Source organism: Odontesthes bonariensis, chromosome 7, assembly GCF_027942865.1.
Source record: "Odontesthes bonariensis isolate fOdoBon6 chromosome 7, fOdoBon6.hap1, whole genome shotgun sequence".
NCBI classification, from domain to species: Eukaryota; Metazoa; Chordata; class Actinopteri; order Atheriniformes; family Atherinopsidae; genus Odontesthes; species Odontesthes bonariensis.
Window position 1 is genome coordinate 14,087,266 of NC_134512.1, and position 27,067 is coordinate 14,114,332.

The window sequence follows — 27,067 nt, forward strand, 5'->3', positions numbered from 1 at the left end:
AGTGTGAATCGGAGAAACAAGAACAAAGAAGAAATCCTCAGAACCTTCAGGCTCTGTGTGAAGTCATTCTTTAGTTGTGACTTTGAGACCTTTGATGATTGAAAATGAGCTAAAAACAGGTCTGTCAAAGAAATAAAAGGTTGTTCATTCTACTGTTGGTGTCCTTATTGTCCAGGGTGGAATAAAGCAGTGGCTTCCTTCAGATCAGTAGCGGCTCGTGGTCTGGAAAATAGGCGGGGCAGATGATCTGCATTATCAAAATGCAAGCTTTTATGGAGCATACACAATAGGCCAATAGTCTATGCAACCATACGCGCGGGGGGGGGTGCGCACTCACATACAAGTCTGCCATACAACAAACACAAAAGCCACGTGAAAATGAGCGAAGAGAAAGTTTGTGAAAGGAATTAATACTGCCTACGTTTCAATTAGAGGGAAACTTGTCGCAAAGCATTGCATGGCTAATTTCATGGCACAATTCAGATGCGCCTTGCTGGACTCGTGTTTTTTTTATTATTTAATTATTATTAAATAATAATATATGTATACATAAAAAAACTCAATCACTCTCATTTAATTTAATACAATACATTCAATACTACATTCTCGCTAATCTATGTTCCAAAGTTAAGTTTACTGTCAAATTCACATCGGCAATGAAAGGGTTACTGTCCCTAAACATACTATCCAATCAGAATTGTCCATCTCTATGAAGCAAGATTAACCGGCTCATTATTGGTTAGGACTCCACATGTTTGCCAGAACATGTTTGCCATCTATCACAAAGCGGGAACACAGGCCAGCGCCTCCAACAGCATGACTCTGGAGCTGGAGCAGGGCGACCGGGTCTTTGCCCAACTCTGGGCAGGCAAAACCATGGCAGACCAGAGTCAGCTCAGCACCTTCAGCGGCTTCCTCGTCTTCCCCATGTAGACGTCCAGATGGTCGTCCTGAATCCACAAACATGCCTGGGTCCACGCTTGAAGTCCAAACTCAGCTGTCATCACAAAGTGTGAATCGGAGAAACAAGAACAAAGAAGAAATCCTCAGAACCTTCAGGCTCTGTGTGAAGTCATTCTTTAGTTGTGACTTTGAGACCTTTGATGATTGAAAATGAGCTAAAAACAGGTCTGTCAAAGAAATAAAAGGCTGTTCATTCATTCTACTGTTGGTGTCCTTATTGTCCAGGGTGGAATAAAGCAGTGGCTTCCTTCAGATGCACAGTAATATCCTGATGCTAATCTTTACTCTGAAGAAGACGCTGTCATGTGAACGGCACCTTCTGACCATCTTCACCAGAGAAAGGTCATATTCACAACAATCAGACTAAGCTATGTGGAGTCTTTCCATTTTACAGTCTGAGAAACGATGGACAGGTGAAGGGAATGAAACTAATGAGCAGAACATGGGGACTGAGGGAAAAACAGTGGCAAAACTTAACTAAACATGAACTTATAAACTAAGACATGAAATGACCTAAAACATGATAAAACATAGAACTAAAAACATGGGGAAAACCCCATGGACATGACAAACATGAATGGAAGAATGCGCCCACAGCAGTTCTGTGCAGGCCTCGACAGTCAGTTTGGTTCTGCTGGCCAGGGGCTTGTAGGCTGGGATCAAGAGCAGGGATGGGTGGTCCGAGATGAGGTGAAGGCTCCAGGAGCGTTAGCGTAGGCCTGATCCAAAGGGTTCTAATGTCCACATATTTATATTTGGGCAGAACAGCTTTGATGTTAGTTTGGTTGAAATCCTCCGTCACAATAATGATGCTCTCTGGGGGTCTGTTACTCTCAAATGGCATTGTGCAGCTTCCTCATGGCTATCTTAGCATTAGCACGGGGGTGGACATGGACAGCTGGACATTCATGGGGCAGATAAAAAGGCTGACAATTACGTTTTAAAATCTCCAAATCTCTACAACAATGTGTCTGAATGACAGTGCAGTCTGTGCAGCTGTTGTTGTGGATGTAAACACACACCTCCTCCTTTTTCCTTACCAGAGGGAGCGGTTTGGTCTGCAGCCTGCTAGCTCCAGGGCTAAGTCAGGGAAGTTTTCAGGAGGCCGGCTCTCTGTTGTTACCGTAAAACACAGCTGTGCACATGGTTGTTTGAAATCTATCATTCATTTGGTGCACAAGGGAGGGAGAATAAGCTGGGAATTAATGAGTGACTGTGCTCTGATTTTTGTCATTTCTTTAAAGAAATAATGTTAGCGAGCGTTGAAAATGATATGCAACAATCAGGCAACATCAGGCTTGAAAGGCGAAGGCCTTCATGTTACACGAGGTGTCTGAGTGTTGCAGAGTGTCTCCATCTGATCTCTAGACTTTGGGAATTTACTGTCTGAACAGTTCAAACAGTTTGTTGCTCTTTACCGTCACTGTCTGATCAATGTCTGTTAATGTCTGACTGACAGCTGATGCAGGGCTCTCAAGTTTTCAAGTTTGCTTGGAATGAGATTCGGGTGGGGCAGGGGCCGGGCCGTGTGCGTGGGGGGGTTTCTTTCAGGTTTTTTTTGGGGGGGGTCCCTTGCAGTATCCCATCGCCATAAACTAGCTACTTAAAGAACAAAAAAATTGTTTTATTTATACCAAAATCACAAATCTTCACTTTTACACTAAATTCTGCTATATTTTAAAATAAATTGTTTTAGGTATGCAAAGTCTTAACAAACAAAAAAACAGACAAATTAAATTAAGAAAAACAAACATAACCCCAAATGGGCCCCTTGAGCAGTCCCTCTGTGTGTGTGTTTGTTTATGAGTGTTGTTGTAAGTGTTTGTGGCAGATTTTGATGCTTGATGACTGATATTGGGGGCTCCCATTTAAAGCACTGTGGCTCAATGTCAGCCATTTTCACAGTCATGATGGATGACAGAGTTCCATTCAGAAACAAAGTGTTCCTGGTCTTGGTTTTATTGAGCCCCACCATGGAAAAAAACCCTCTCTGCATCAGCATTTCAGTGCGGCAGAACTAATACCAGTTTGGCAATTGTAGATAGCCTTATTGGGAATCTGTTCATACCAGTCACCTTTGAAAAAAATTAACCACGGAAGCCTAATTACACTCCTACATATTTTTCATTTTTCATTAAGTTGCTCATGTCAAAGGGTGTGGTGTGCTGAATATTTAGGTCTACTACTCCAACGAACACTTTAATCGGCAGGTATTGGTCTTTTACAAGGAGTAGGAAAACTATAGTAACTAATAAAAGATTCAAATAAATGAAAATATGACCTGCTGATGATCCTGACGGTTCTCTTCCACCTCCAGCTCGTGTACAACTTCTGCACGCATTCAGAGCATAATAGGCTATGTCCGCTGTGCATTCATGGGATGCGTGCTTGCAGCTGAAAGCTATTTCACACCCGGCAACAAGAAATTCTGTTTTCTGATTGGCTGAGAAATTCTATTTTGTGATTTGCCGATGGGTTGTTAAATCAAGACAGCTGTACCAGAGCTATAGTTCTGAGCTGTACGAGCGCACAGTAACCTGCCATTGACTCGTTTATAGTATCGGCCATTAGAATTTCTGTGCGACGACGTTGGTCATTTCTCAGCGTGAGAAATGGCATGTGTGGCGTGTGAGCGTGTGAACTTGTTGAAATGCGTGTGTCTCACGCTCATTGCGTGAGACTTGAGAGCCCTGGCTGATGTGAGACTTTAGCATCATCATGAAAACATGGAGGAAACAGGTCCTGTTTCACAAAAGGAAGCCATGAGCACAAACAGAATTATTTGTGGAGCATGTTGAAGTTAGAAGGGAATAGGTGAGTTAGAGTCAGATAGATGTCTGCAGTAAAAATGTGTGATAAATGTATCAGAAACTTTCAAAGTTTTCTCAAAGAGGAAGGTTTGAAGGGGGATTGGAAGGGAGCTGCAGACCTGGGGGGTCAGACTTCAGAGGATGAAGAGTTCAGTAAGATGGATGAAAAAGGCCTGATCTGACTGATGTGGGAACAGTTAGCAGGTCAGAATCTGTGGATCTCGGTGGTTGGGAGGGAACATACCAGGTCAGTAAGTCTCAGGTGTCTTTGGGGCCATTTAAGACTTTGAAGGTGAGCAGTAAAGCTTTAAAATCCATACAAAGTATAACAGGGAGACCAGCACACGGGTGATGTGTTCATCACTTTTCTGTCTCGTAATGAATCGAGCTGCAGAGTTTTGAATCGACTGAAGGTGATGGAGGGGCCCTGACTGATACCTGAGTGGAGAGAAATCAAGGGCAGCGTCGCCTCACAGCAGAGGGTTCCAGGTTCAACTCCCGGCTGGTTCTTTCTGTGTGGAGTCTGCATGTTCTCCCCGTGTGTGCCTGGGTTCTCTCCGGGTTCTCCGGGTTCCTCCCACCGTTCAGAAACATGCATGTTAGGTTAGGTTAGGTTAAAACCTTGTCTGTCTGCTTTGTCTCTGTGTGGCCCTGTGATTGACTGACCTTTTCAGGGTGAACCCCGCCTCTCGCCCGATGACCGCTTTTTTCCCGAGGTCATGACCCGGAAGTCAAAGGAGACGATATTACTGTTGTTGTCGCCGTCAGAAAGAAACAAACAACGCGATGGAGAATGCTCCGTTGTGCATCGCGTTTGTGCAACAAGCAGCTCATCACAGACCAAATGTAGAGGGACGTAGCTTCATCTTGCTCTTCGTTCTCCATCTTTCTCAAATCCCTGAGTTTGTTGTTGTTGTTGGTCATGAAGAGGTCAACAGGAAGTGGCTCTATTAGCAATAGTTGGAATGGGTACAGCGCCACCTATCATACTGGGGTATGACACGCTTTGTGCCTCTGATCCCATTCATTCACCACCATATATCCAAGGAGAATTACCCTTATACCCCCAGAGAACAAACTCTGTTTCTGAATCAGATTCTGGGTTTATGTTCATGTTTGAACATGTTTCAGTGAATCTCTGCAGCTGCTTGCTGTTTCCATGGAGATATGTAAAGAAACGAGTCTGATCAGGACTGTTGAACAGAACTATGTGTGGAAAACTCTCGACAAAAGAAAGGAGTTCAGATTTAGTTGCTTCCATGAAATCGAGAAGCTTTCCATTGATGTAACATATTGACCTTCATGAACCGGTCGCACCACATTATGCTGAAGAATCAATCAGCTGTCAGTCCAAAGTTAGGAGACATCGATCAGATGCTGTCTGTCACCACAGTTCAACAAACTGATGGTTGCCCAACTTGTTGAGATAGAACCTAAACTTAGTCCAAAGATCGGACTCAGACGGGAATAAAAGAGTCTGCCAGAGTTTCAGTGCAGTGTTTCCCGTCCTGCTCTGGGTACAGTTCTCCTGCAGAGATGATGTCCTGCTGCTTCCTGGTGCTGCTGCTGGCCTGTGGTCTGGTCCGGGCTCAGGATCAGAGGGGTCTGCCAGCCAGAGTGGATAAACTGGAGAAGGAGAGTCAAGACAGAGGTACATCCATCATGTTTGTCAGTGTTTCTGTGTCTTTGTGTGGGTGCAGACGTTCAGCTTCTCTGATGAAAACCTTCTGGCCCCTGCAGTGCAATCTCGAGTCGCCTTCTCTGCCGCTCTCTTCGAAACCACTGACTGGACCACTTTGGGGCCTTTGGAGGAAGATAAAACTCTGGACTTCAAGAAGGTGGTAACTAACGTGGGCAACGCATACAACCCAGAGACAGGTAGGCCTCCCCTGGTCAGGTCAGGACCTGAGCAGTGGTGTCAGCAGCACTGTCATTAACCACCGCTACATGGGAGCAGTTAGCCTGTTGTTTGGGTGGCTTTCAGACCACCAGAGTGTGAAAGAACCTCCATGATGATGCAGTCCAGCAGCAGCAGCAATGCCAACATATCCAAATTCTTCTGCTCCGTTTTTGTTGAACTCAATTGGACCCGTCACTGTTTAGAACTGGGGACGTTTGTTTGACTGGACGGTGCTGCTGAATAGATGAAAACTGAACCCACCTCTGATTTTTCCATCTTCCTTGTCTCCAGGCATCTTCACGGCCCCTGTGAAAGGAGTCTACTACTTCCAGCTCACTGGGGTGGTTGGCTCTACAGGAGAACTGAACGCAGGAGTCAAGAAGAACGGCCAGAACATGTTTGCCATCTATCACAAAGCGGGAACACAGGCCAGCGCCTCCAACAGCATGACTCTGGAGCTGGAGCGGGGCGACCGGGTCTTTGCCCAACTCTGGGCAGGCAAAACCATGGCAGACCAGAGTCGGCTCAGCACCTTCAGCGGCTTCCTCGTCTTCCCCATGTAGACGTCCAGATGGTCATCCTGAATCCACAAACATGCCTGGGTCCACGCTTGAAGTCCAAACTCAGCTGTCATCACAAAGTGTGAATCAGAGAAACAAGAACAAAGAAGAAATCCTCAGAACCTTCAGGCTCTGTGTGAAGTCATTCTTTAGTTGTGACTTTGAGACCTTTGATGATTGAAAATGAGCTAAAAACAGGTCTGTCAAAGAAATAAAAGGTTGTTCATTCTACTGTTGGTGTCCTTATTGTCCAGGTTGGAATAAAGCAGTGGCTTCCTTCAGATCAGTAGCGGCTCGTGGTCTGGAAAATAGGCGGGGCAGATGATCTGCATTATCAAAATGCAAGCTTTTATGGAGCATACACAATAGGCCAATAGTCTATGCAACCATACGCGCGGGGGGGGGTGCGCACTCACATACAAGTCTGCCATACAACAAACACAAAAGCCACGTGAAAATGAGCGAAGAGAAAGTTTGTGAAAGGAATTAATACTGCCTACGTTTCAATTAGAGGGAAACTTGTCGCAAAGCATTGCATGGCTAATTTCATGGCACAATTCAGATGCGCCTTGCTGGACTCGTGTTTTTTTTTATTATTTAATTATTATTAAATAATAATATATGTATACATAAAAAAACTCAATCACTCTCATTTAATTTAATACAATACATTCAATACTACATTCTCGCTAATCTATGTTCCAAAGTTAAGTTTACTGTCAAATTCACATCGGCAATGAAAGGGTTACTGTCCCTAAACATACTATCCAATCAGAATTGTCCATCTCTATGAAGCAAGATTAACCGGCTCATTATTGGTTAGGACTCCACGCATCTCGGGGAAGGCCAAGCTATGTGTTTTGGTTTGGAGGGTGATGGGGAAATTGACCAATCACGGTTTGATTTAAAGTGGGCGGGACAAAAAAAAAAGATCGTAGGCCTTCCTGAAACCCGAAAAGCGTGCAGAGTGGAGCGGTTGACGTTCAAACTTTTGTGTGTGCGCCAGTACTTCCGGTGAAAACTTCAGGTGATTTGACAGCTAACTCGTCAGGTTAGGGCCAGTGGCCGTAAACAAAGGTTAACTTATAGCCTAGAAGAAAGATGATAAAATAATGTACGGTAGCTAAAAAGACTAGCTTTCTTCAGTAGCCTAATGCTTACCGATTTAGCAAGCCTAGCAGCCTAGTTGCTAATGCTAGCCGCAGTAGCGTGCCATTGACTGTATGAGCGGTCTGTGCTCGTTTTTTATTTATTTAATTAGATTGGAGATACTTTATTAATCCCGAAGGAAATTAAATTTTGTCGAAAGACGAGACCAATGTTGTGGCTAGCTTTTTTCCCGCAATGATTTTTTTTTCTTCAGCAATGAGGGCTGAGGTGAAGGCCCAGCCGTAGTGCTCACGGTTCGCAACTGGTACGAAGCTGTCAACACATTGTTTACTGTCTCAACATTGCTTTGCTCATCAAGCTAAGACATTTCATTAAATCACTCCCAGTTTCCCATTTTGCAAAGACTTCGTTCACAATCACTTAAACTTTGTAAGATAGCAACTATAAAGTAAAATCTTTACCTACCGTTTTATCCAACAAGTTTGTAGGGGAATTTGGCGGCACTGAAGTTCCCACTGGCTAGATGGGCGGAGTAATATTTCTTAAACCCTTTGAGTCCTTTCCATGTCCAGGGCAGATCATACACCTGCCCCAATAGCATCTATACAGGCGCGCTAAATGTAACATGATATTATGCTACGTAGGGGCCTACAGTGATTCTGATTGGTAGAATGTGTTCGAGAGTTCGGCGGGGCCGGGCTTGGCTGAGAGCAGACCAGGCATCTGCCCTGGCCAGTGGCCATAGATCGAACGTTAAACAGCCACACTGGAGGTAGGCTATATTTCAGCGAAAATAAAAACAGATTCCACTCGCAAAGTCCGTCACAAGCCACAATATAGTGTAATACGATTCCCACTGTGATTGAAGTTGAAATAAATATTTTATCTATAATTTATAATTATCTATATTTTATCTATAAAAGAAAGGTTGGGGTGTGGAAGGCGGGGCTCTGCCCATCCTGCCCAAATACAGCGGCTGCTTCAGATGCACAGTAATATCCTGATGCTAATCTTTACTCTGAAGAAGACGCTGTCATGTGAACGGCAGCTTCTGACCATCTTCACCAGAGAAAGGTCATATTCACAACAATCAGACTAAGCTATGTGGAGTCTTTCCATTTTACAGTCTTACATGCAACTGGAGCCTGGTCTGCATTTAGTGACACACTGCTGCTTTCCATCACATTAACCCTGGGTTAACCCTAACCCATTAATCCATTAACCCTAACCCTACAAGCTGCAGAGAGCCCGGCCAGGCTGTGCTAATGTGGCAGCACCGGTTTTGGTGAGTTCGGAGCAGAACAGGAAGGCTGCAGTCAAAGGAAATGAGGGAGTGGGTTGAGTTGCTTAAAGCTCTGTTGAAATTGGCTTTGTTCTTAGACATTAGAAGTGCTGTAATTTTCCACGATGCACACGATATATGACCTTAAGAGATCCAGGCATAGTGAGACAAAACAATTAGCCTGGGAAAGCAGGTGCAGGATTCACACACACATTGTTTGGCTGGTCCAGAGAACATGGCGTAGCATGTTGAACCTACTCATGTCCAATCATACTCGGTCCAGTGTGAGTCCAACCTATGTGAAATACTGAGGCTATAAACACAAAAGATACCCGGAAATGGAGGCTGGGTCTGACGGATTTCCTGCGGGAGCTCTGTTCCACTTAGCCCAGTGCTGAGATGCTTCATGACCACCAATAAACACTTTATTAGGGCCCGACCAGTGAAACTGCAACAACCCTATTGTATCTGTAAGGTTTATTATTATTCGTCCGAATTATTCTTTGGAAAAGGTACTCAAAAACTCTTGAAATTTTGCAAGCACCACCTACCAGTTGACGACATGAAAGAATCTAAACTTTATATTTTTGGGAGTCGCTTAGTGACTCTGTAGCGTCCCCTACGATGCTTAAAAATGGTCCCCGCATTGAGCTTAGTTTCAGGTGGAACAACAAAATTTGGTACACTCATTCATCATGTCCAGACGCACAAAAACGTCTCATGCCTCCATGCTCCCACGTCCACAGGAAGGCGGCCATTTTGGATGGAAAGGGAGTTTTCGTGCCATTTTTGACCGATTCCACGCCTTGCATATGATCGAACTCGTCCTACAGATTTAATGCTACAGACTTCAAACTTGGCCAGGTTACTCTTAAGACATGGGGGGAAAAATTCATTGAAAAACTTTACCAAACTCTGAACGGTGTGGGCGTGGCCAGGCGGTGAAAATTGTGTGATGGTGTTTGTGAATTGAAAGCCTTAAAGGGATACGCCATCCCCAGGCCAAATTAAGTGTATCCCTGCATTTCCGAGACATAAATAAGTGTGTGGGAGCGTTTATCCTGGCGACCCAGGCATTGTCCGAATCTCACAGCACTGACCACTGCTTGGTTTCGCGTAATACCTCCATGCTTGCGTCGCCGATCGAAATATTACTCCACTCAACCTCTGTTTCGAACACAGATGGGACAGTGGGGGTGGGGATTCCCAATGACGTAGCGGGGAGTGTGCGTCGGCTGTGTTGTCCGCACCGGAAACTAGTTCCCAAACTAACATGAGCAAACCAAGCCTTCCGTGTTGATTTACACAGTCATTTGCACTCGATGTCAAAGTACACCACTCACACAGTAATTAGAAGGTGAATCAAGTAAATTAATTCACGTTGGGCGAAATATTTCGATTGGCGACGCTAGCATGGAGGTATTACGCGAAACCAAGCAGTGGTCAGTGCTGTGAGATTCGGACAATGCCTGGGTCGCCAGGAAAACGCTCCCACACACTTATTTATGTCTCGGGAATGCGGGGATACACTTAATTTGACCTTTGGGTGGCGTATCCCTTTAACATCACAAAGTCCTGAAAGTTGGCACACACGTCCACCTTGTCGACCTCGTACTTATGTAAAGGGTATCGTGTGTGGGTGGAGCAAAATGGCTCAGTGGCACCCCCTTGAAATTTTCAAAAACCCCTCTGCATTGGAAATATTATGTGCTCGTGCGTACGCAGAGGGTATCGTGCGTGTGGCCAGAGCTGCGCGACTACGGTGTCCAGCACATGCTCCAATGTGCGCACATCTCGGTCCCGCATACAGCTGCTTGCAGCTTTCTAGTTTTTTATCATTATTTAATCCAAAAAATAATATAATAAATTCACTTTAAATCATTGAATGTCTTCCTTTCCATTCCTCCCTTTTTAGAGATCGGTTCAGTTTCTGTTCACACAAACCTTTTCTTCTCACTGTAACTTGTTGCATCAACAGTCACTTCAGTAAGCTTGACAGTGGTGCTCAAATCAAAGAGATTCAGCGTTACACGTCATCCCCAAAGAGCACATCATCTGCAAGAATAACATCACCAAGGTAGCAGTATACAGCTCAGCGGTAAGCTCAGTGACCATAGATATCTACTCACTCATTTTAATGAGGTTCCTCATCAGGGAGCACACAACACTCTATATGTTCAGCTCTGGACATGCTCCACGGCGTTTATTCTTCAGCTGTTTTGTACTGCCTTGACAAATAGTGTGTTAAATATTTAAACAACAAAACTCACCCATGCTAAAACTGCAACTCTCCACCATCTGTCTGAAAATGACAGCAGACTTGGGAGCAGTTTATTTCCTCAGGCTTTGCTTTTTTTTTTTTCGAGGTATAGTAAGTAATACATATTATATTCTATTTAAAAAGCTTGTATAACTAAATTAAATGCTATAAATGAAGTATTTTAAGCACATTAAACTCAAGTAAAAATACCTCATTGATTCTAGGTAATTTTCTTGTGTCTCCCAGATAGGCTTAAAATAAGATGCACTGGGCTGCACCTTAAGAATTTGCCCTGTTGAAATGGGGAAAGTTAGACATTAGATTTTATGTGGAATGTTTACAGTAGACATTTAACATTGCTTTCTCTTTGTTTCATTAGTTAGTTTAAGGCAGCTTTGTGGAGTTTCATGCAAAGGCAACAAGTAGCTGACATTTTGTGAGATGTTTTCCCATTTCCTGTGTTTTTCACTTTCCTGGTTTGACATTTTAAGTACAGGACACTTCTGTATGGTTCACATTACTCATATGTATACTTTCACTCTTTCTCTGTGTTGAGTTCTGCAAACTGAGGTACGGTATGTTCACGGGCGGATCTAGAGGCGGGGCCAGAGGGGCCGAGGCCCCGCCTCTAATTTGATTGGCCCCTGAAGTGCCCCTGTCCTGCCCCTGACTGCAGACCGCAGATCGGGGCGGAGATCAACGTTGAGGGGGCGGAACGTTGAGGGGGCGGAGCTCAATGACTCCTTTGCGGGTGCCATCTGGTGGCGATGCTCAACGTTGATGCTCAACATAGAACAACACATTGAACCGTAGAAGAAGACTGTGTGGAAGAGAAGAAGTAGATTCGTTTTTTGATTGCTATTTTGCAATATTTGTGACAGACAAGGAAGAAAGTAACATTTTTTTCATTTTAAAATATGCTATGCTCTCTGTGACGATACACTGTGTTCTTAGTTATTAGCTTAGTTATTATCTTACACCACGGAGACGACTGAGAAACTCAGCGCTAACTTTCAACAGCATGTGGCAACTTCCGGTTTTCAAAAATAAACGAGAACTGTCAAAAAACAAGTTATAGTACTATGCCCCTACACTCGTTTTTTTTTTTTTAAATAAATAACATCGAAGCTTCGAAGCATGCTTCAAACTCGCTGGAGAAATTGTCTAAAAAAAAAGAAACCATTTGAGCCCTTCTACTGTGCAAAAACTACTTTTCTTGAATAAAAACACGTGAAGTAACACAAGCACCCTCTTTATTACACCAAGCACACTCCCAAAGAAAATATGAAAGACAAACCAAAACTTTTCCCATTGTTTTTAAATTATTGTGTTATTATATACAGAAGAGATGTATCATATTTGCTTTATTTGGTGCAACAATCTACTGCCAGTATATGTAACCCAAGGGAATTGAATAAAGCTTCGGGTGGTGAACCACTTTATGAGACAATGGTTCAAAATGATTCAATTTCCATCACCAGCTGCAGGTTTTCGTCCCAAACAGGCAACAGTAGGACAGTCTTGACTCAGATAATCAGCTGATCTCAGTCTGCAGATAGTTGATTGGTCAAACTGTGTGCTTATATATATATAATTATCTATCTAATATATATATAAATGTTTCATATATATAATTATATATCTAATATATATTATTATAATTGTTTTATATACAGTTATAATTGATTCCTTATTTTAGGCATCTCGGTGCTAGCCTGGGCGAAAGCCGACTGCTGACTGTCAAACAGTCTGGGAAAACCCAAGAGGAATCCGTTTCCAAGGAGGGCGGGACCTTACCCAACAACTTAAATTCATTGGAGTAACGGAGTTCCCTTAACCAATCAGTAATGTTTAGAAAGGACGTAGGTTATGCGCCGAGGTTCATGCTTACTCTCGCGAGGCTCTAGCTAGCGAATCACGCTTCCCACATCCGCTGTCATTATACCGGTACCATTTGATAAATCAAACTTTTCCCAAAGCCAGTTGGAAGGAGAGCTACGACATCCTTGCCACTAACAAAATTGACGAGGCATTCCTCTTGCTCTTGTTTTAATTGTGTAATGCTCTCCAGAGTTGGGACAACTTCATGGATAGCTTCTAGCGTTCTTCCGTCGCCATGTTTATTTCCGCTGCGGTTGAACTACAACTATATGGACTACAATGGACTCTGCGCGTAAGTTCTGCGTCACCACTCGCAACTGTTTGCTGATTGGCAAAACACTGAGCGAACCGAGGTAGGAGGATTTGGCCAGACTATGTGCGGAGCCAAAATCTTTGGGGGGAAGTACGTAGGATGGCGTCGCCAGGCTATCTCGGTGCTGCTTGCTGTTTGTGAATGTGCTGCATGGTCTCCGCCACCAGATGGCACCCGCAAAGGAGTCATTGAGCTCCGCCCCCTCAACGTTCCACCCCCTCAACGTTGATCTCCGCCCCGATCTGCGGTCTGCAGTCAGGGGTACTTGGAGTTCAATGATCGCCGCTGCAGTTCCACCCCCAAACTGTGGGTGGCAGTGTGCTGGTTGTGTCAATACAACTGAAAAGAAGAAGAAAAGTACTAAATCTCAAATGATGCACTTTACTTCAGTGTTCATGTTTTAGTGTGCATGGCGTATTAATTACTTGAATTCGAGCTGGAAGCTTAAGAAGGTGACTGTTATTTGGTGTCAAATCTTCTTGTTTGTTGTTAAGTTTAGGTTTATATTAAACTAAACTGTGACTACATAAAACGGTTGGCTTCTAAACTTGTTATCCACTGCACTTGTGTCATAAGTTGCTATTTTGTTGGTAGGATAGCAATAGCTTTGACCTGCTTGTTCAACGCTTAACATTAAGATGTGTGATTTTGTGTTTTGTGTAATATTAAGATTTTGGCAGAGATAGCAGCAGACAGCATGAAAAGAAAGGGAATTCAGCAGTTGTTCAGCATGGTTGTTGCTACCTTGTTAGGACTAGCAACTATAAACAAACCTAAGAAGGAAAAGCTGCTATAAATATGTTTTGTTGTTGATGAAAGTACTAAAAGTGCAAAAACATTTGTTTACTGTCAGGTTAGGGTTAGGGATTGTTTTGGTCAGGGCACAGTTCAGCATTCACTAATTTTGAATGCAAGTAAAATGCATTGGAGTCAATGGAAGGTGCTCACAAATATAGTAAGGTGTGTGTGTGTGTGTGTGGGGGAGGGGGGGGGGGGGGGGGGGGGGGGGGAATGAGATTGAATATGTTGTTGTATATACAGTTAAAAGCTGTTATGTTTTATGTTTTGTGTGTTTTATGTGCCCTTAATGCACACTGAATTAAAAAAAAAGAATTATTACAAACGTTACTGATTCATGATTTTTTTTATTTCAGTTTCAAAAGGGATACTGAATTATTCCTTTTTGTTTTTGGATAGTAGACTAGAAGTAGATGTTCTTTACTGTCAGTATACTGTAGAAGAGTAAGTTTTTAAAAAATTGCAATATGTAGGTATGATGTATTACAGTATGCAATACACTAAACAAAATATCCAATCAGGTTGGTAGCCTATTTACCATGAGGCTATGATTGGTAAATTAATTGAGTAAGACGATGATGTTTTCTCACCGCCTGCTGGATAATGTGTGTATTGCCTTGTCGCCAATTGATGTTTATTCAAGCAGCGTCATCACTGGATATCAGATGGTGGTGACACTGTTGGCCCCTGAAGGTTACATTTGGCCCCATTCTGGCCCCTGTTTCAGAAAAATCCTAGAACCGCCACTGGGTATGTTACCTTGGGGAGAAAGTAGCAGGAACTGCTAACAATACGTTTACTGATGACAAATTCAAGGAAAAGAGCTACATAAGAGTAGGTTCCCACCAGCCGCGGCTATTCAGCGACAACACGGGAAGCCGGACAGCCTCTCCCATTCTCTGGCGAAATTGCTACATCTTCAATGTTAAATTGACGATAAAACAGTTATTCACAAAACACAAGATATGCCCAATACTGCATTTACTTTCATAACTACAACATGTTGTCCTGTAGCGTAATGAAGTAATTTGTTCTGAAATCGCCGCCGTTCACTGAGGAAATCATGTTATGAAGCCGCCACTAACAGCCAGGCTTCCGAGCCGAGGGCTGCCCGGCTTCAGGAGGAGGCGGGAGAGTCAAGTTTTTTTCTACAATTCTAGGTCATCATTGGCTAAATCGACAAAAACTCATCACTTCCGAGGCTGCCCGGCGTCTCTGGGGGTAGATTAGACGTGGGCGTGTCAATATGAGGGGCTGTGTCGTGATGATTGGAGTTAGTGTTTGTCCATCATGAGAGATGTTGTGGCAGCCGAATTTTTTAAGCGTGGAGAAGTACGCTGGAATTTCAGTCCCAAAGTGGATACAAAAGAGACTGGTTGTCTGTGAAAATGCTGTCAGAGTTTCACTCATACTTTTAGTTGTTTCTTTCCAGAATTCATGCTGCCCATTCACAAATGTTACCTTTTTTAAGAATACTTACCACCACCATCAAACTCTAAGTATTCATTATGACAGGGAAAAATGCTCCACAGATTCTGATCCAGCCACAGATCCAGCCATTTACAGGCCTTAGATTCGATCATACTTGATTTTGGCCTTGCTGTGTGAATTTTCAAAGTCTAAACCTTCTTTCTGTGTATTTGCTGGGCATACTTGTCATACTAGACACAGCTATGTTATAACTAATTCTTTTTAACTTTGCTATCTTCTGCTTTGGGATGGCACGAGCCACTACAACCCTGAACACGTAATATGGGCTTCCCCTGTTTTAAAAGTCAGCAGCCGCCACTGGTTCCCACTGTACTGTAAGTAGAAAAAATTCTCCACTTAATACCACCATGTAAGTCGTTAGTTCAGACCCTCAAATGCCATCCAGAATCACTTCCTGTAAAGTAACACTCCTACAAGTGCCAGGAGGGAATTGCAACAAGTCATTCACTCAAGAAGTCACAGTGTCCTCATAACAAGGAAGGAGGACGGAGACTTTGAACCATATGTTTTTTCGGCAACACAAAATAAAGACCTCGGTTATTTTCAGTCAATAACATGACGTTTGTCTGGTACTATATGTACCAAAATGTCAAAATAGTCCTATAAACATTATTATTTATAAATGAAGTATTATCATAATGTAGTAAGTGTCACGCCCAGGGACTCGTTTTTAGTTTTCATGTTTTAGGTTGTATTTTTGTGTTCAGTCCATGTTTAGTTTAGTCATGTCTTAAGCCCTATTCGGGCGGGACTAGTTTAATGGGACCTGGGGTACAGTAATAATAACCGGGATATCTAGTCCCGTCCGAACGCGCCATGTCAGTATGTCAGTATGATAGCGGAGTATGTCGGTAAACTTTGCCGAGAATTCTACCTCCTGTGAAACGGTCCGGAGTATCTACCATAGCTAATGCCAATCCCGTGCGAATGTGACCTTCGGTAATAAGTACGGAATATTTCGTCACATCCTTTTAAAGAGAGAATCAATTAGGTGTGTCTGTTTGCAAACATGGAGGTTCTGGATGAAGCGCTGCTTTCAAGCACGCATGGTCGGTGCCATGTCTGTTTACAGATGGGGTTTACGGAAGTGAAATGAAGATGTGCATGGCATCCAGGATGTGAGGGTTGTGCGTAACCAACAACTCCTCCCATGTTAGATGAATAGTACAGGGATTTCTTGTCCCGTCCGAATTGGTCATTTCTTCTCCCTGGCGTCGTCTGGTTAACCAACATTACCATACGTCCCCCCATTGAACTAGTCACGTCCGAATAGGGCTTTAAATACAATATTTAAAAAAGTAATTGTGGCAAGTTATCATTTAGGCCTTTTTACATGAGAAAATGTATTAGATTTCAAAGTGATTAAGTTATGTTGAAATGTGCTTTTACAACAGTGGCTGGTCGTCTTTGGTCTTTGTGAACGTACCTCTGTAGCTGTTGACTTTGTCACACCCGTCATGCTTCTTTCTAATGTAGCCAGCACAGATGCACTTTATTTACAGATAACGCTTAACTGGAACAGATGTTTACTAAGGAGATGTGAAAAGTCTCCACTCCCCTTTATATTAAGTAAGTCAAAGAAATGCGCACACACACAAAACATGTCACTGTAAAGAGCACAATACATTCCATGTGCAAAGCGGAGGGAGTGGCTGTGGGAGTATCCTCGAACTTGAGGATGCTCGGCCCCTGCAGTGTTTCTCACTTTTACACGAGGCAGATCAGCCGAGCACTGAGACTCTTTCCAGACTAGAGCATCTTGATGATTGATTGATCTTGATAAACTGCAAAAGATTTTAAATAAGCAACAATGGGTGGGGTTCAGAGTTTCAGGGAGATGTGTGACAGGGAAAAAAATACAAACATTCGTCTCAGTCTTCCAGCAGTTTGTATTGTGTGGCAAACGGCCATGATCATCTTGTTTGGGATTTTTATTCGGTACGACGAGGAATCAGACGCACACTGGGTAGAGTACAGGAAAGAAAAAAATATATCAAGTGACATTGAGAATGACTTCTACTTCAGATATCCCAGTAAGTGACTTTTGTTTCCTGCTTTTTCTAATTGAATCTCTTATCCAAATGTTTGACTGATGGATAGTCACTGCTTTTTCTTTATTAGTGAATAAAGTCATCCATAAAATTTTTAATGTCTTTATACAGTACTTATTCAAATTCACACACAAATAGGTATGCGTTTTTTTTATTATTATTTGTATTACTATTGGTAGTTGTCACATTTGAAAGACCTTTCTGATTATTACATATTGCTGACGGGGATCTGAGACCTACGGATGCATATTTCCCTAAGGGTTTGACTCCTCGTAGGCTTTTTCTCATTTCACCTCCGCTGACATCTCTACGCTTATGTCTTCGTCTTGACAGAATGAATATATTTTTCATCACATAGTTTGTGTGGATTTTAGGGTTTGCGTGTATGTGAGCGTGTTCTGCATGGGTGTGGTTGTACTGTTCTGTACAGTACCACAGAAATCTCCACAGTATCCGTATCAGTTTATCATGAAACCATCTTAGATGTGGTGTTGGATGTCAAATGATAAATGTTTGCCCCGACATAGTTTAGTGTCTGTGACCACGCTTCATCCTGAAGTGATGAAACAGCACAACATCATCTATCTGTGTTTAGTCTGAGGCATCAGGGGCCTTTGTTGGCTGTAAAAAACACTTGATCTGATGGGTTTGTTGCAGGTGTGACAATGAAGACTATAGTATTTCACTGTATAGTGGGAATCTATTGTGCCTTGAGATATGTCAGGCAGCTTCAGTATTGTGGCATAACTAACTGTGGCTGCAAGATGCTGGCATCAACACATTATAGTTATCTGGTCATAAACTGTCACCTAAAGAAGAACCAACTGTCCCACATGTCTGGATTGAATGGCCGCTTTCTGTGCCGTGTTTATCAGTATGATAGACACTTTGATGAACAACATATTGGAACTTTATTTAGTTTCTTTGTCTACTGCCGACAGCCTTCTGTGGCAGATTGAATTTCTTTTCCCAATAGAGTTTTGCTTTTGCTTTTTTAACAAGCGCCCCTATCTCTACATTGAAGTATAAATACATAAATTGATCTAACAATGCAAAAGTGAATGGATCAAAGATACTCTGTCTCTTGTTTGTGTGAAGATATTCATATACAGTATGTAAGACTGAAGCTACAGTTAAAGCTGTGCTCTGACCAATTTTACCTTCTTCTCAGTCAAAACCATTTCAGAAATGCTTTTACCTCCTCAAGGGTTGGTACCTGTATAAGCAACTTGATAAATTTCTGTATCATCAAAACACATCAACAGCTAATCAGTCAGTAACAGTAAATACACACTGTTATGTCCTTGAGTCATCTTCACATGATACCCCCCTCTTACGTAATATACCCTCATGCCACCCTGCATTGTGGAGGAATGCTGTAAGAGCAAACTATGCGGCCTGAACTGTTTTTCTGCTTCTGCCAGGACAGTTTAGTTTTTGAAAGCTTCCGAATTATTCACAAGATAATTTTCCTTTGTAGGTATCACTTTAAAAACATAATAAGGGAAATCTGCTTTGATCTTTAGTTTGTGCAACTCACTGTTCTAGAGAAGCAGTCTGCTAACGCTGTGAACGCCCAGTTAGATTTTTCAGCTGTTTGTTGAGCGATCACTCCAGTAACAAAACCCTTAACTTTTAGCAAACTATGGGATTGCACTCTTTATGAGTGGTGATTGCTGAAAACACAGGGGTTAACGGTTTAAGTTTCAATAATGTTATTCAAAGTTCGTCAGTCTTTGTCAGTTCACCTCGATTACCTCCACGATTACACTTCCATTCTCATCTTCTTTGTTTGAACAACTTGCAACAACAAGCACAGAGTGTCATTGAATTTTCCCAGTCAGGTCTGAGAGTACTTCCTCAGACTGTTCAGTGAAGACATGTAAAGTATAACTTCTTTTGTTTTGATAGTTAGTTTGTGTTTTGTCTGAAATTTCTCTTGGATGAGGACAAGGCCACAATTTATGAATAATAAAGGAATGAATAAAGGCAGCAATCCTGGTGACTGCAGCAGTAGGATTTTCTGTATCTGTTTTGTCAGGTAGATAGACTAAACATTCCAAAGAGACTCCCAGAAAAATCCAAAAATGGGTTAAAAAAAACACTGCATTGTGTTGAATCATCTGCTGAACAAGCCATGATTGATTCCTCCTGTAATGGAGGAATTGAAACATTGCATGAGATGTGCGTGAGATCAAATTGAGTTTCTTAATTTGAATAAGATGCTATGACCACTGAGCCTCCCCTTTTTTTGCTGCTCTATTCAAGCCACCTTTCTTAACTTGTGTCTCCTATAGGTTTCCAAGATGTGCATGTGATGATTTTCGTTGGGTTTGGATTCCTGATGACATTTCTTAAGCGTTACAGTTTCGGTGGAGTGGGTTTCAACTTCCTCATCGCTGCGTTTGGTCTCCAATGGGCACTTCTGATGCAGGGCTGGTTCCACTCCCTGGACTACACTGATGGGAAGATCAAGATTGGGGTTGAAAGGTAAATACTCTTTTATATAGTTTATGAATTTAAATGATTATTTCTGAAACGACAGTGTTACGGGGATATTTGATGTCACAAAGTTCTTGATCTTTTGTTCCAACTGCCTGGAAATCCTATAGGAACATGTTTCAACCTGCATGTTTTCCAGAGAGGGAGAAAAAAAATGCAGGAGGTGAAACCAGTTTGACTGATTTCCAGAGCTAATTGTTCAGCCATGTTAAGGTTTAGTGTTTGTCGTTGGAGAGTAAACAGAAACTTGGGAGGAGTATTGATGATTCTGCTGGAGAGCAGCCAATTCGCTGTTTGTCAAATGATATGATAGGTGTTTCTGTTTGTAACTAAGACTAGTTGGGTCAACGAGATGTATCATCTGATCCAGTGTTCAAAGAAAGTAACTTTCTGGTTCAAATATTTCCTCATACGTCTCATGTTTGACCAGTATAGATTACTAATGATTACTACTGATCTCCTCTTGCCTCGATTTTCTGCTACATTTGGACTATTTTCTCTCCTCAGCCTGATCAATGCTGATTTCTGTGTGGCCGGCTGCTTAATTGCCTACGGAGCATTGCTGGGCAAAGTCAGTCCAGTCCAGTTGATGGTTTTGACTTTGTTTGGGATTACACTGTTTGCTGTGGAGGAATATATTATCCTGAATCTTATCCATGTAAGTCAACGGCCATATGCATATAGCAGTTTGACTGTGCAAGTACCAAGATGAATTTTATTAATTTCACTTAATTAAAACAACAAAGTATAGCATTGGATGTGCTCTCCAGAGGTTGCCTTTCTTTCTTTATTTCTTTAACCATTTGGATCAAGTAAATTAATATATCATCATAGCAGGAGAGTGCATCACCAAACATGCATTGAAAATGGGATTTAGTTCTCAGACGTGTGCTTTTTTTTTTTTCATTTTTAATTAAAGCCACCTTGTAGCTACTGAGTAGCAAATTAGCAGCATCCTTCTAGCCCCATAGAATGCAGCTGATGTGGTTCAGCAAAGATGAGATCTAAACAGCTCATATTCTTATGTATCATAACTCATTCTTATAATTGTTTTTTAATATTAATCATAAAGAAACATTATTAATACATGCATTTCTTCGGCAAATCCTGCAAATATTTTACCCCTGAAGGCCAAAGATGCTGGAGGTTCCATGGTGATCCACACATTTGGAGGCTATTATGGCCTTTCCATTTCATGGATGCTCTACCGACCAAACCTGGACCAGAGCAGCCGCTTGCATGGCTCTGTTTACCACTCTGACGTCTTTGCTATGATTGGTGAGCCTGATCAAGTACACAACTGTACTTGTGCTTTTTACTGAGAAGATGTCTTTGTTCTGCCGTACCCTAACTTCTTTCTTCACAGGCACCCTCTTCCTGTGGATGTTTTGGCCCAGCTTCAACTCAGCTATAACAGATCACGGGGACGGGCAGCACAGAGCTGCCATCAACACCTACCTGGCTTTGGCATCAACTGTCCTCACTACTGTGGCCATTTCAAGCCTCTTCCAGAAACATGGAAAACTAGACATGGTAAAGAGCAGCAAATCAGAAATCTCCAATAATTACTTACACTACAAACGATGGACATGTTTGGAACAGGACATGAAGATTTGTGTAGCTTAATCTGAGACAGAAATGCACGACTTTTGTGCCACCCAATTAAAGTTACACAACCAATTTTAAACTTTTTACTTCAGTGTGTTATATAGCTCATCTGCATGTAAAAGGTCTGCAGATTTACACGCCAGAGAGTGTTATTTTCTACCATAAAACGCCTTGCTGCCAAATTGTTGTTTGTTGTCCAGGCTAGTCTATCTTTACATGATGACATCACCACAAAAACCTTTACAAAATGCCTGCCTGGTGGCATATTTTGGTACATCTAAAAGAAAGTATATGCAGCTTGATGCACTCAATCATTTCGACCAATGGGGGCCTTGGGGGAGGGAACCCCTATAGAGATATAAAAGCTTGTCAACCTAAACTATTAGAACTGTTAACTCAAAATAAAACTCAGACATTGTAAATGAGCATATGACAGGCTCTTTAACCATGTGTGTGTACACAATACAGTACAAATGATCTTTTTGTAAACCAAACCAAATCCAAGAACCCACAATTAAGTAAACAGACAGTTTAATTACCGTAGTTCAATTTGTTACTGACACTTATTTTCGAAAACCTTTTCTCAGGTTCACATCCAGAACTCCACACTTGCTGGAGGTGTTGCAGTCGGAACGGCAGCAGAGTTCATGCTGATGCCCTACGGGTCTCTTATTGTAGGGTTCTGTTGTGGGATTCTCTCCACACTAGGATATATCTATCTGACGGTATAAACTTTGTATTTTTTTACGGCTATCGTGAAATAAGGTGCAATGCAGTGTCATGTTTCTGCACTCTTTCTTTCAATGCAATATGTTTTTTATTGTTGATGAATTCATAATTGGTAATATTGATTATGGTTATCATTATTTAAGTGAGGTTTTTTTTGTTGTACTTTTGTGTATTTTCAGGGTCTTACCCACAGTAGACAGCAGTCAGAGCGCTATTTCGTTTTTAGAATCAGAAGCTTTTCTCACAGGTCAGCTTTAAGCTAAAAACACAATTGAGCAAAGGTACATTTTTAAAACCGCTCAAACTTCACTGGCCGTTCAAACAAGAGCTACATTATGGTTTTTTACACTTGTCACTTATGCATCAGACAGTTGTCAGTACACTCACAACCACAGAAACAAACAGCATGGTCCACAGTACGCTCCAAAGTGGTCCGAGTTGCTATACCCTGAGGCAACACGGCCTGCATTACGCAGACCCACTCCTGTTTGACACATAGCATAAAAATCCACACAGTAGTTTTCACTCAAAACACTGAGAACATTTTTTTTTTCAGGTTTAAATAATTTTAGATGCTTAAAAATCTTTAAAAAAAGCTTTTAGCTTTAGCTTGCTTGGAGAGAGTGCTCCAAACTGAGAGCATCTGACTGCTGTATACTGCAGGTAAAACACTGACTACTCTGTTCTGGGCAGAGCCCCACTTCAAAGACACATACTTCTGTTTCAGCCGTTCATGGAGAAGTACATGAAGATTCAGGACACATGTGGAATCCACAATCTCCATGCCATGCCAGGAGTCATAGGTGGTATTGTTGGAGCCATCACTGCTGCAGCTGCTGATGAGTCAGTTTATGGCCATGAAGGGTGAGTTTTCCTTGAATGAACCCAGAAATGAACAGTCAGAGGGCAGGTTTTTATCTAAGATGACCAAACACTGAATGAACACAAAAGAGGTAGTGATATTTTTATTCTTGCTTCCAAGCCGTATATAATGTTGTGTAAAAATAAGATTGTGTTTTCCTTTTTGTTTTCTTTCTTTTCTGGTAGGCTGATTAACACCTTTGACTTTGAGGGTGCTTTCAAAGACAGGGTGCCTACAAAGCAGGGTGGTCACCAGGCAGGAGCCCTCTGTGTGGCAATCTGCTTTGGTATAGGCGGAGGCATCCTTGTCGGTAGGGAATAAACCACTGCTAGGCATAATACCTGTTAAACAATAGTTGTAATGTGAATGAGTTAGAATGAAATGGGTTCCTCAAACAGGCAGCATGTGTTCGGATATTTACTCTGCTCCTGTTCTTCTTCTCAGGTGCTATCTTAAGATTACCTATATGGGGAGATCCTGCAGAAGACAACTGCTTTGATGATGAGAACTACTGGGAGGTGAGAGACAGATTTGTACAGCTTTGAAAAGGGATTTGCTGTTTGAAACGATTCAAGCTGTAATTCACAAGACAGAAATTAAGTTATACAGAAGGAAAACAAGATGTCTCAAAGAAAACGTGAAAAACTCATTTGAGATTTCTTTAGCTTGGCTGCGAAACAACAATGCTAAATGGCTTGGCTAAAACAGATTTTGGTTGATTTCATGATGTGCGTGACCGGAAACATTCACTGTTTTGTGTTGGTTGCCCTATTCTCCCGACCCATTATTTACATTACCTAATGGTCTGGCGTCTTTCCTTCACCTGTATTTACAAAGAAATGTCTCACAAGTTTCCAGTTTCTGACATTTTAACAAGAGAACAGAGGTAAGTGTTGGTATGCCCTGTGTTTTGTCTGCAGCTGCCAGAGGACGAGGAAAGCATCCCACCAATCATGCAGTACAACAATCACATGCGGAACAAAAATGTGTGAGTGTCTATTTTGTTTGTCTGTCAACACTGTTCTGGTCATGGAGATGATATTCTCATACAAAAGACATGACGAAGCATGTTGAAGAACAAGTTGAATTCAGTGTCCTCTCGGTGGCAGCAGAGCACAATTTAAACACACTGCATGCAGCTCATTGTAGTTACTGCCCTTTGTGGGGAATATCCATATCATGGTCGGAATACCGTATGAGAACGAGATGAGGTTGTGGTTGTTGACAATATGACACCACAGAGACAAAGAACTTGCCCTCACCGCACAGTCTGGGCTTGATAACAGAGCACTGATGCAGAACCTATTCTTCCAAGTGAAGCTCTCCTGTGTTGTTTGTTGATGGGGGTTTTTAGAGAACACCTTCACATGTTCCACTCCTCAAAGTGACCTTGAGTTTTCGCAACAGCCGTCATGTTTACATTTTAAGTGAGTAAATAGAGAGAGGCCAAACACCAGTGGATGAAATTCAAGGATTCAAACTCTTAAAAAACAACAACATTATATTTTAAAGTATTTTCAACTAGATTGTGAGCTTTATATTCTGTGAAGCGTGATTGTTTTTCACACATTACGCAATGCTTTTTTTTCCCCCTGCAGAGCGGAGTCAAATTTCACCATGGAGTCAGATTCTAGGCCTCGATCATGATCTCTGCTTTCATCACACATGAAACAATTTTTTCTTTAATTCTCACGCTGGACAGAACATGTGACATGGTCCCATCCCACCAGTCACCACCAGCCACTTTTCAAAAAATGAAAAGTCTGTTAGCATGTTTTTTTTTTTTTTTTTTTTCTAGCCTTAAATTGCATTTTCAAATCTTGAGCTCATTTGTTTGATCGCCAGTGGTGTATCTATTTTTTTTTTTTTCAAGAAAAATTTTTCCTAGTTTTGATGAATTTATACTTAAATGTTCTATTAAATGAGTGACATTACCTTGATCGGCATCTTAGTTTCTTTTGATCTAAACAGTTCTGGTCTGTTTCACATAAGAAATCGGGGCTAATTTTGGAAAAGAAAACAGACTTGTCTGTAAGTTTCCGTTGTTCCTCTTATTTACATAGTTACAACTTTTGTTGCTTTCTTATTCCTATTTTCTTTAGAAAAATTGCAATGGAATTGTTTTTTTGCATCTGTGGAGAATTTTACAATGAGTTCTTTATCATGTTACTGGTTATGGATTTAAAAAAAATATGAGAACTGAGATACTTGTTTGAAACTAAGTTAAGACACTTATGTGCTTATATTTATTGTCATTTCTCATTAACTATTCATGCACTCCTTATAAATGCGAAATGGGGGATTAAAATAAAGGATTTGGCATGTTTTTTTTTCTTCTTTACGAATCACCAAATGAATGACTGTCAAAATCTCATTTGTGCAGACACTGTACACGTTTTGATATTTGTCGTACTGTTCGGAAGAGTTTATTCATGCTAATGTAATTTGAGAATTCACAAATGATTGTTAATAAACGGTTGTAATTGGATAATGAGTTGTGCCCATTTCACTTCATATAATTGATTTAGAATTCCATTAATTTAGCCACCCAAAGAAATAAGCATTTTGCATGAAGCTCTTGACTAAAAATTTTAAGTTTTATCATTGGAAAGCTGAAAAAGTTATACATTGTTGCTCCCACTCTCATGTGAGGTCAGATAGAGGTTAAAGGTCACCCTCTTATTCCTCTCCCGGGACACTATTGTGATCAAAAACAAAAAAAGACTCCAGCCCTATCGTCATGACTGTGTCAAAGCGAAGAGTGAAGCCACTGACACTGCTTAATAAGACCTCGGAGCACCCTGGAGTAAATTATTTCAAAGTGATTGATCAGGTGCATCTAACAGTGTCTGTTCACACAGAAGGAGTTGATTTAAAGAGAAAAAAAATCTTCCAGTAGATCTAAATTTGCATATCATAGCAGCCCTTCTCTCCATCATTTCCTGACGACGGCTGGATTTCCATACGTTCAGTCGCCTGCCCAACTGCCTGTGGTATTTCAATGGACGGACAAGGCCGTGACTCACGGTGGGAGTGTGGATGATTCCCACACATGAGTAGCAGCAAGGAATCCATCTCCTCATCCAGTCTCCTCACTAACAAAGGCAGGCTTAGCGCTGTTTTCTTTTGTCATCAGTAACGTGTTTGAGTAAAGGAGGTAATGGTGCCACAAGTGCTCCAATTAAAAGAGATGCAGCCCTGCTGGGAAGAAAGGCTCCCCCATTGCCCTCGATCCTCCCTTACACACAGAATCATACACACACACACACAAACCAGGTTCCTTCTCAACCCACCCCCTTGCAGTTCCCGCCCCAACTCCTCTCATGTTTATTCATCAGCCACTTAAAGGGCAACTGCAGAGGCCTGTTAAAACTAAATCAGACTTATTTTAAAATGACAGCAGGCCTTCCCCTCTGAAGTTTAGGAAGCCTGGCCTTATGGCACCATGAAGCCAACCTTCCTTTAAACAGAAACTGGTCACAGATGTTAGTACACGGGGACAGTAGAGGCGGAGAAAAGGGCTAATGAGAAGGTGAGATGGAAAAACTTGAGGATCGAAGGGGGCACGAAAGGGGGAATGAGGCCTCAGTTTCATTGCTGATGACTGACTGCCTGCCATCCGGCCTCAATCATGATCTTTGATTGACAGGTTGAGAGAAGCCGAAGGCTGGGAACGAGGGTGCAGGATGGAGGCTTAGAATAGGAGCTGCACAAAAAGTGCTTCCATACAGGGGGCCGCTGAGACGCTCATTAATGATAAAGAATGTACCAAGAAAACTTTATGTTCTGTACAGTTTTGCTCTTTGTAATTTATAATCTCCTTCATATGGCAATGGGAAACGTACAGAACACGGCAGGGTTAAATACAACGTGGGAGGTCATGTTGGAGAATCTGATTGTGGCTTTTACAGTTCTATTATTTGTCTGCATTGTTCTAGGAAAACAGC

At 41.9% G+C, this 27,067-nt stretch overlaps 2 protein-coding genes across 2 annotated transcripts; both read left to right on the plus strand.

Moving 5' to 3' along the window:
* Window positions 1-5,181: 5,181 nt before the first annotated feature.
* LOC142384644 (complement C1q-like protein 4) lies at window positions 5,182-6,464 on the plus strand. The gene is made up of 3 exons (XM_075470939.1): window positions 5,182-5,424; window positions 5,514-5,651; window positions 5,965-6,464. Exons 1-3 carry the CDS (start codon window positions 5,310-5,312, stop codon window positions 6,234-6,236), a joined length of 525 nt encoding a protein of 174 aa, XP_075327054.1. The 5' UTR covers window positions 5,182-5,309; the 3' UTR covers window positions 6,237-6,464.
* A 10,490-nt stretch (window positions 6,465-16,954) lies between these two features.
* On the plus strand, window positions 16,955-25,611 carry rhcgb (Rh family, C glycoprotein b). The gene is made up of 11 exons (XM_075469563.1): window positions 16,955-17,401; window positions 19,717-19,909; window positions 20,429-20,579; window positions 21,052-21,199; window positions 21,288-21,454; window positions 22,117-22,254; window positions 22,986-23,122; window positions 23,306-23,430; window positions 23,565-23,638; window positions 24,041-24,108; window positions 24,719-25,611. Exons 1-11 carry the CDS (start codon window positions 17,179-17,181, stop codon window positions 24,765-24,767), a joined length of 1,473 nt encoding a protein of 490 aa, XP_075325678.1. The 5' UTR covers window positions 16,955-17,178; the 3' UTR covers window positions 24,768-25,611.
* The last annotated feature ends 1,456 nt before the right edge of the window (window positions 25,612-27,067 follow it).

Excerpts from the sequence above, each read along its gene's own strand:
- LOC142384644 (XM_075470939.1), top strand. The coding sequence starts at position 5,310 with ATGATGTCCTGCTGCTTCCTGGTGCTGCTGCTGGCCTGTGGTCTGGTC. Across the intron at positions 5,425-5,513 it reads GAAGGAGAGTCAAGACAGAG|TGCAATCTCGAGTCGCCTTC; the intron begins GTACATCCATCA and ends TGGCCCCTGCAG. Across the intron at positions 5,652-5,964 it reads CGCATACAACCCAGAGACAG|GCATCTTCACGGCCCCTGTG; the intron begins GTAGGCCTCCCC and ends CCTTGTCTCCAG.
- rhcgb (XM_075469563.1), top strand. The coding sequence starts at position 17,179 with ATGGGTGGGGTTCAGAGTTTCAGGGAGATGTGTGACAGGGAAAAAAAT. Across the intron at positions 21,455-22,116 it reads AACATGGAAAACTAGACATG|GTTCACATCCAGAACTCCAC; the intron begins GTAAAGAGCAGC and ends ACCTTTTCTCAG. Across the intron at positions 22,255-22,985 it reads TAGGATATATCTATCTGACG|CCGTTCATGGAGAAGTACAT; the intron begins GTATAAACTTTG and ends CTTCTGTTTCAG.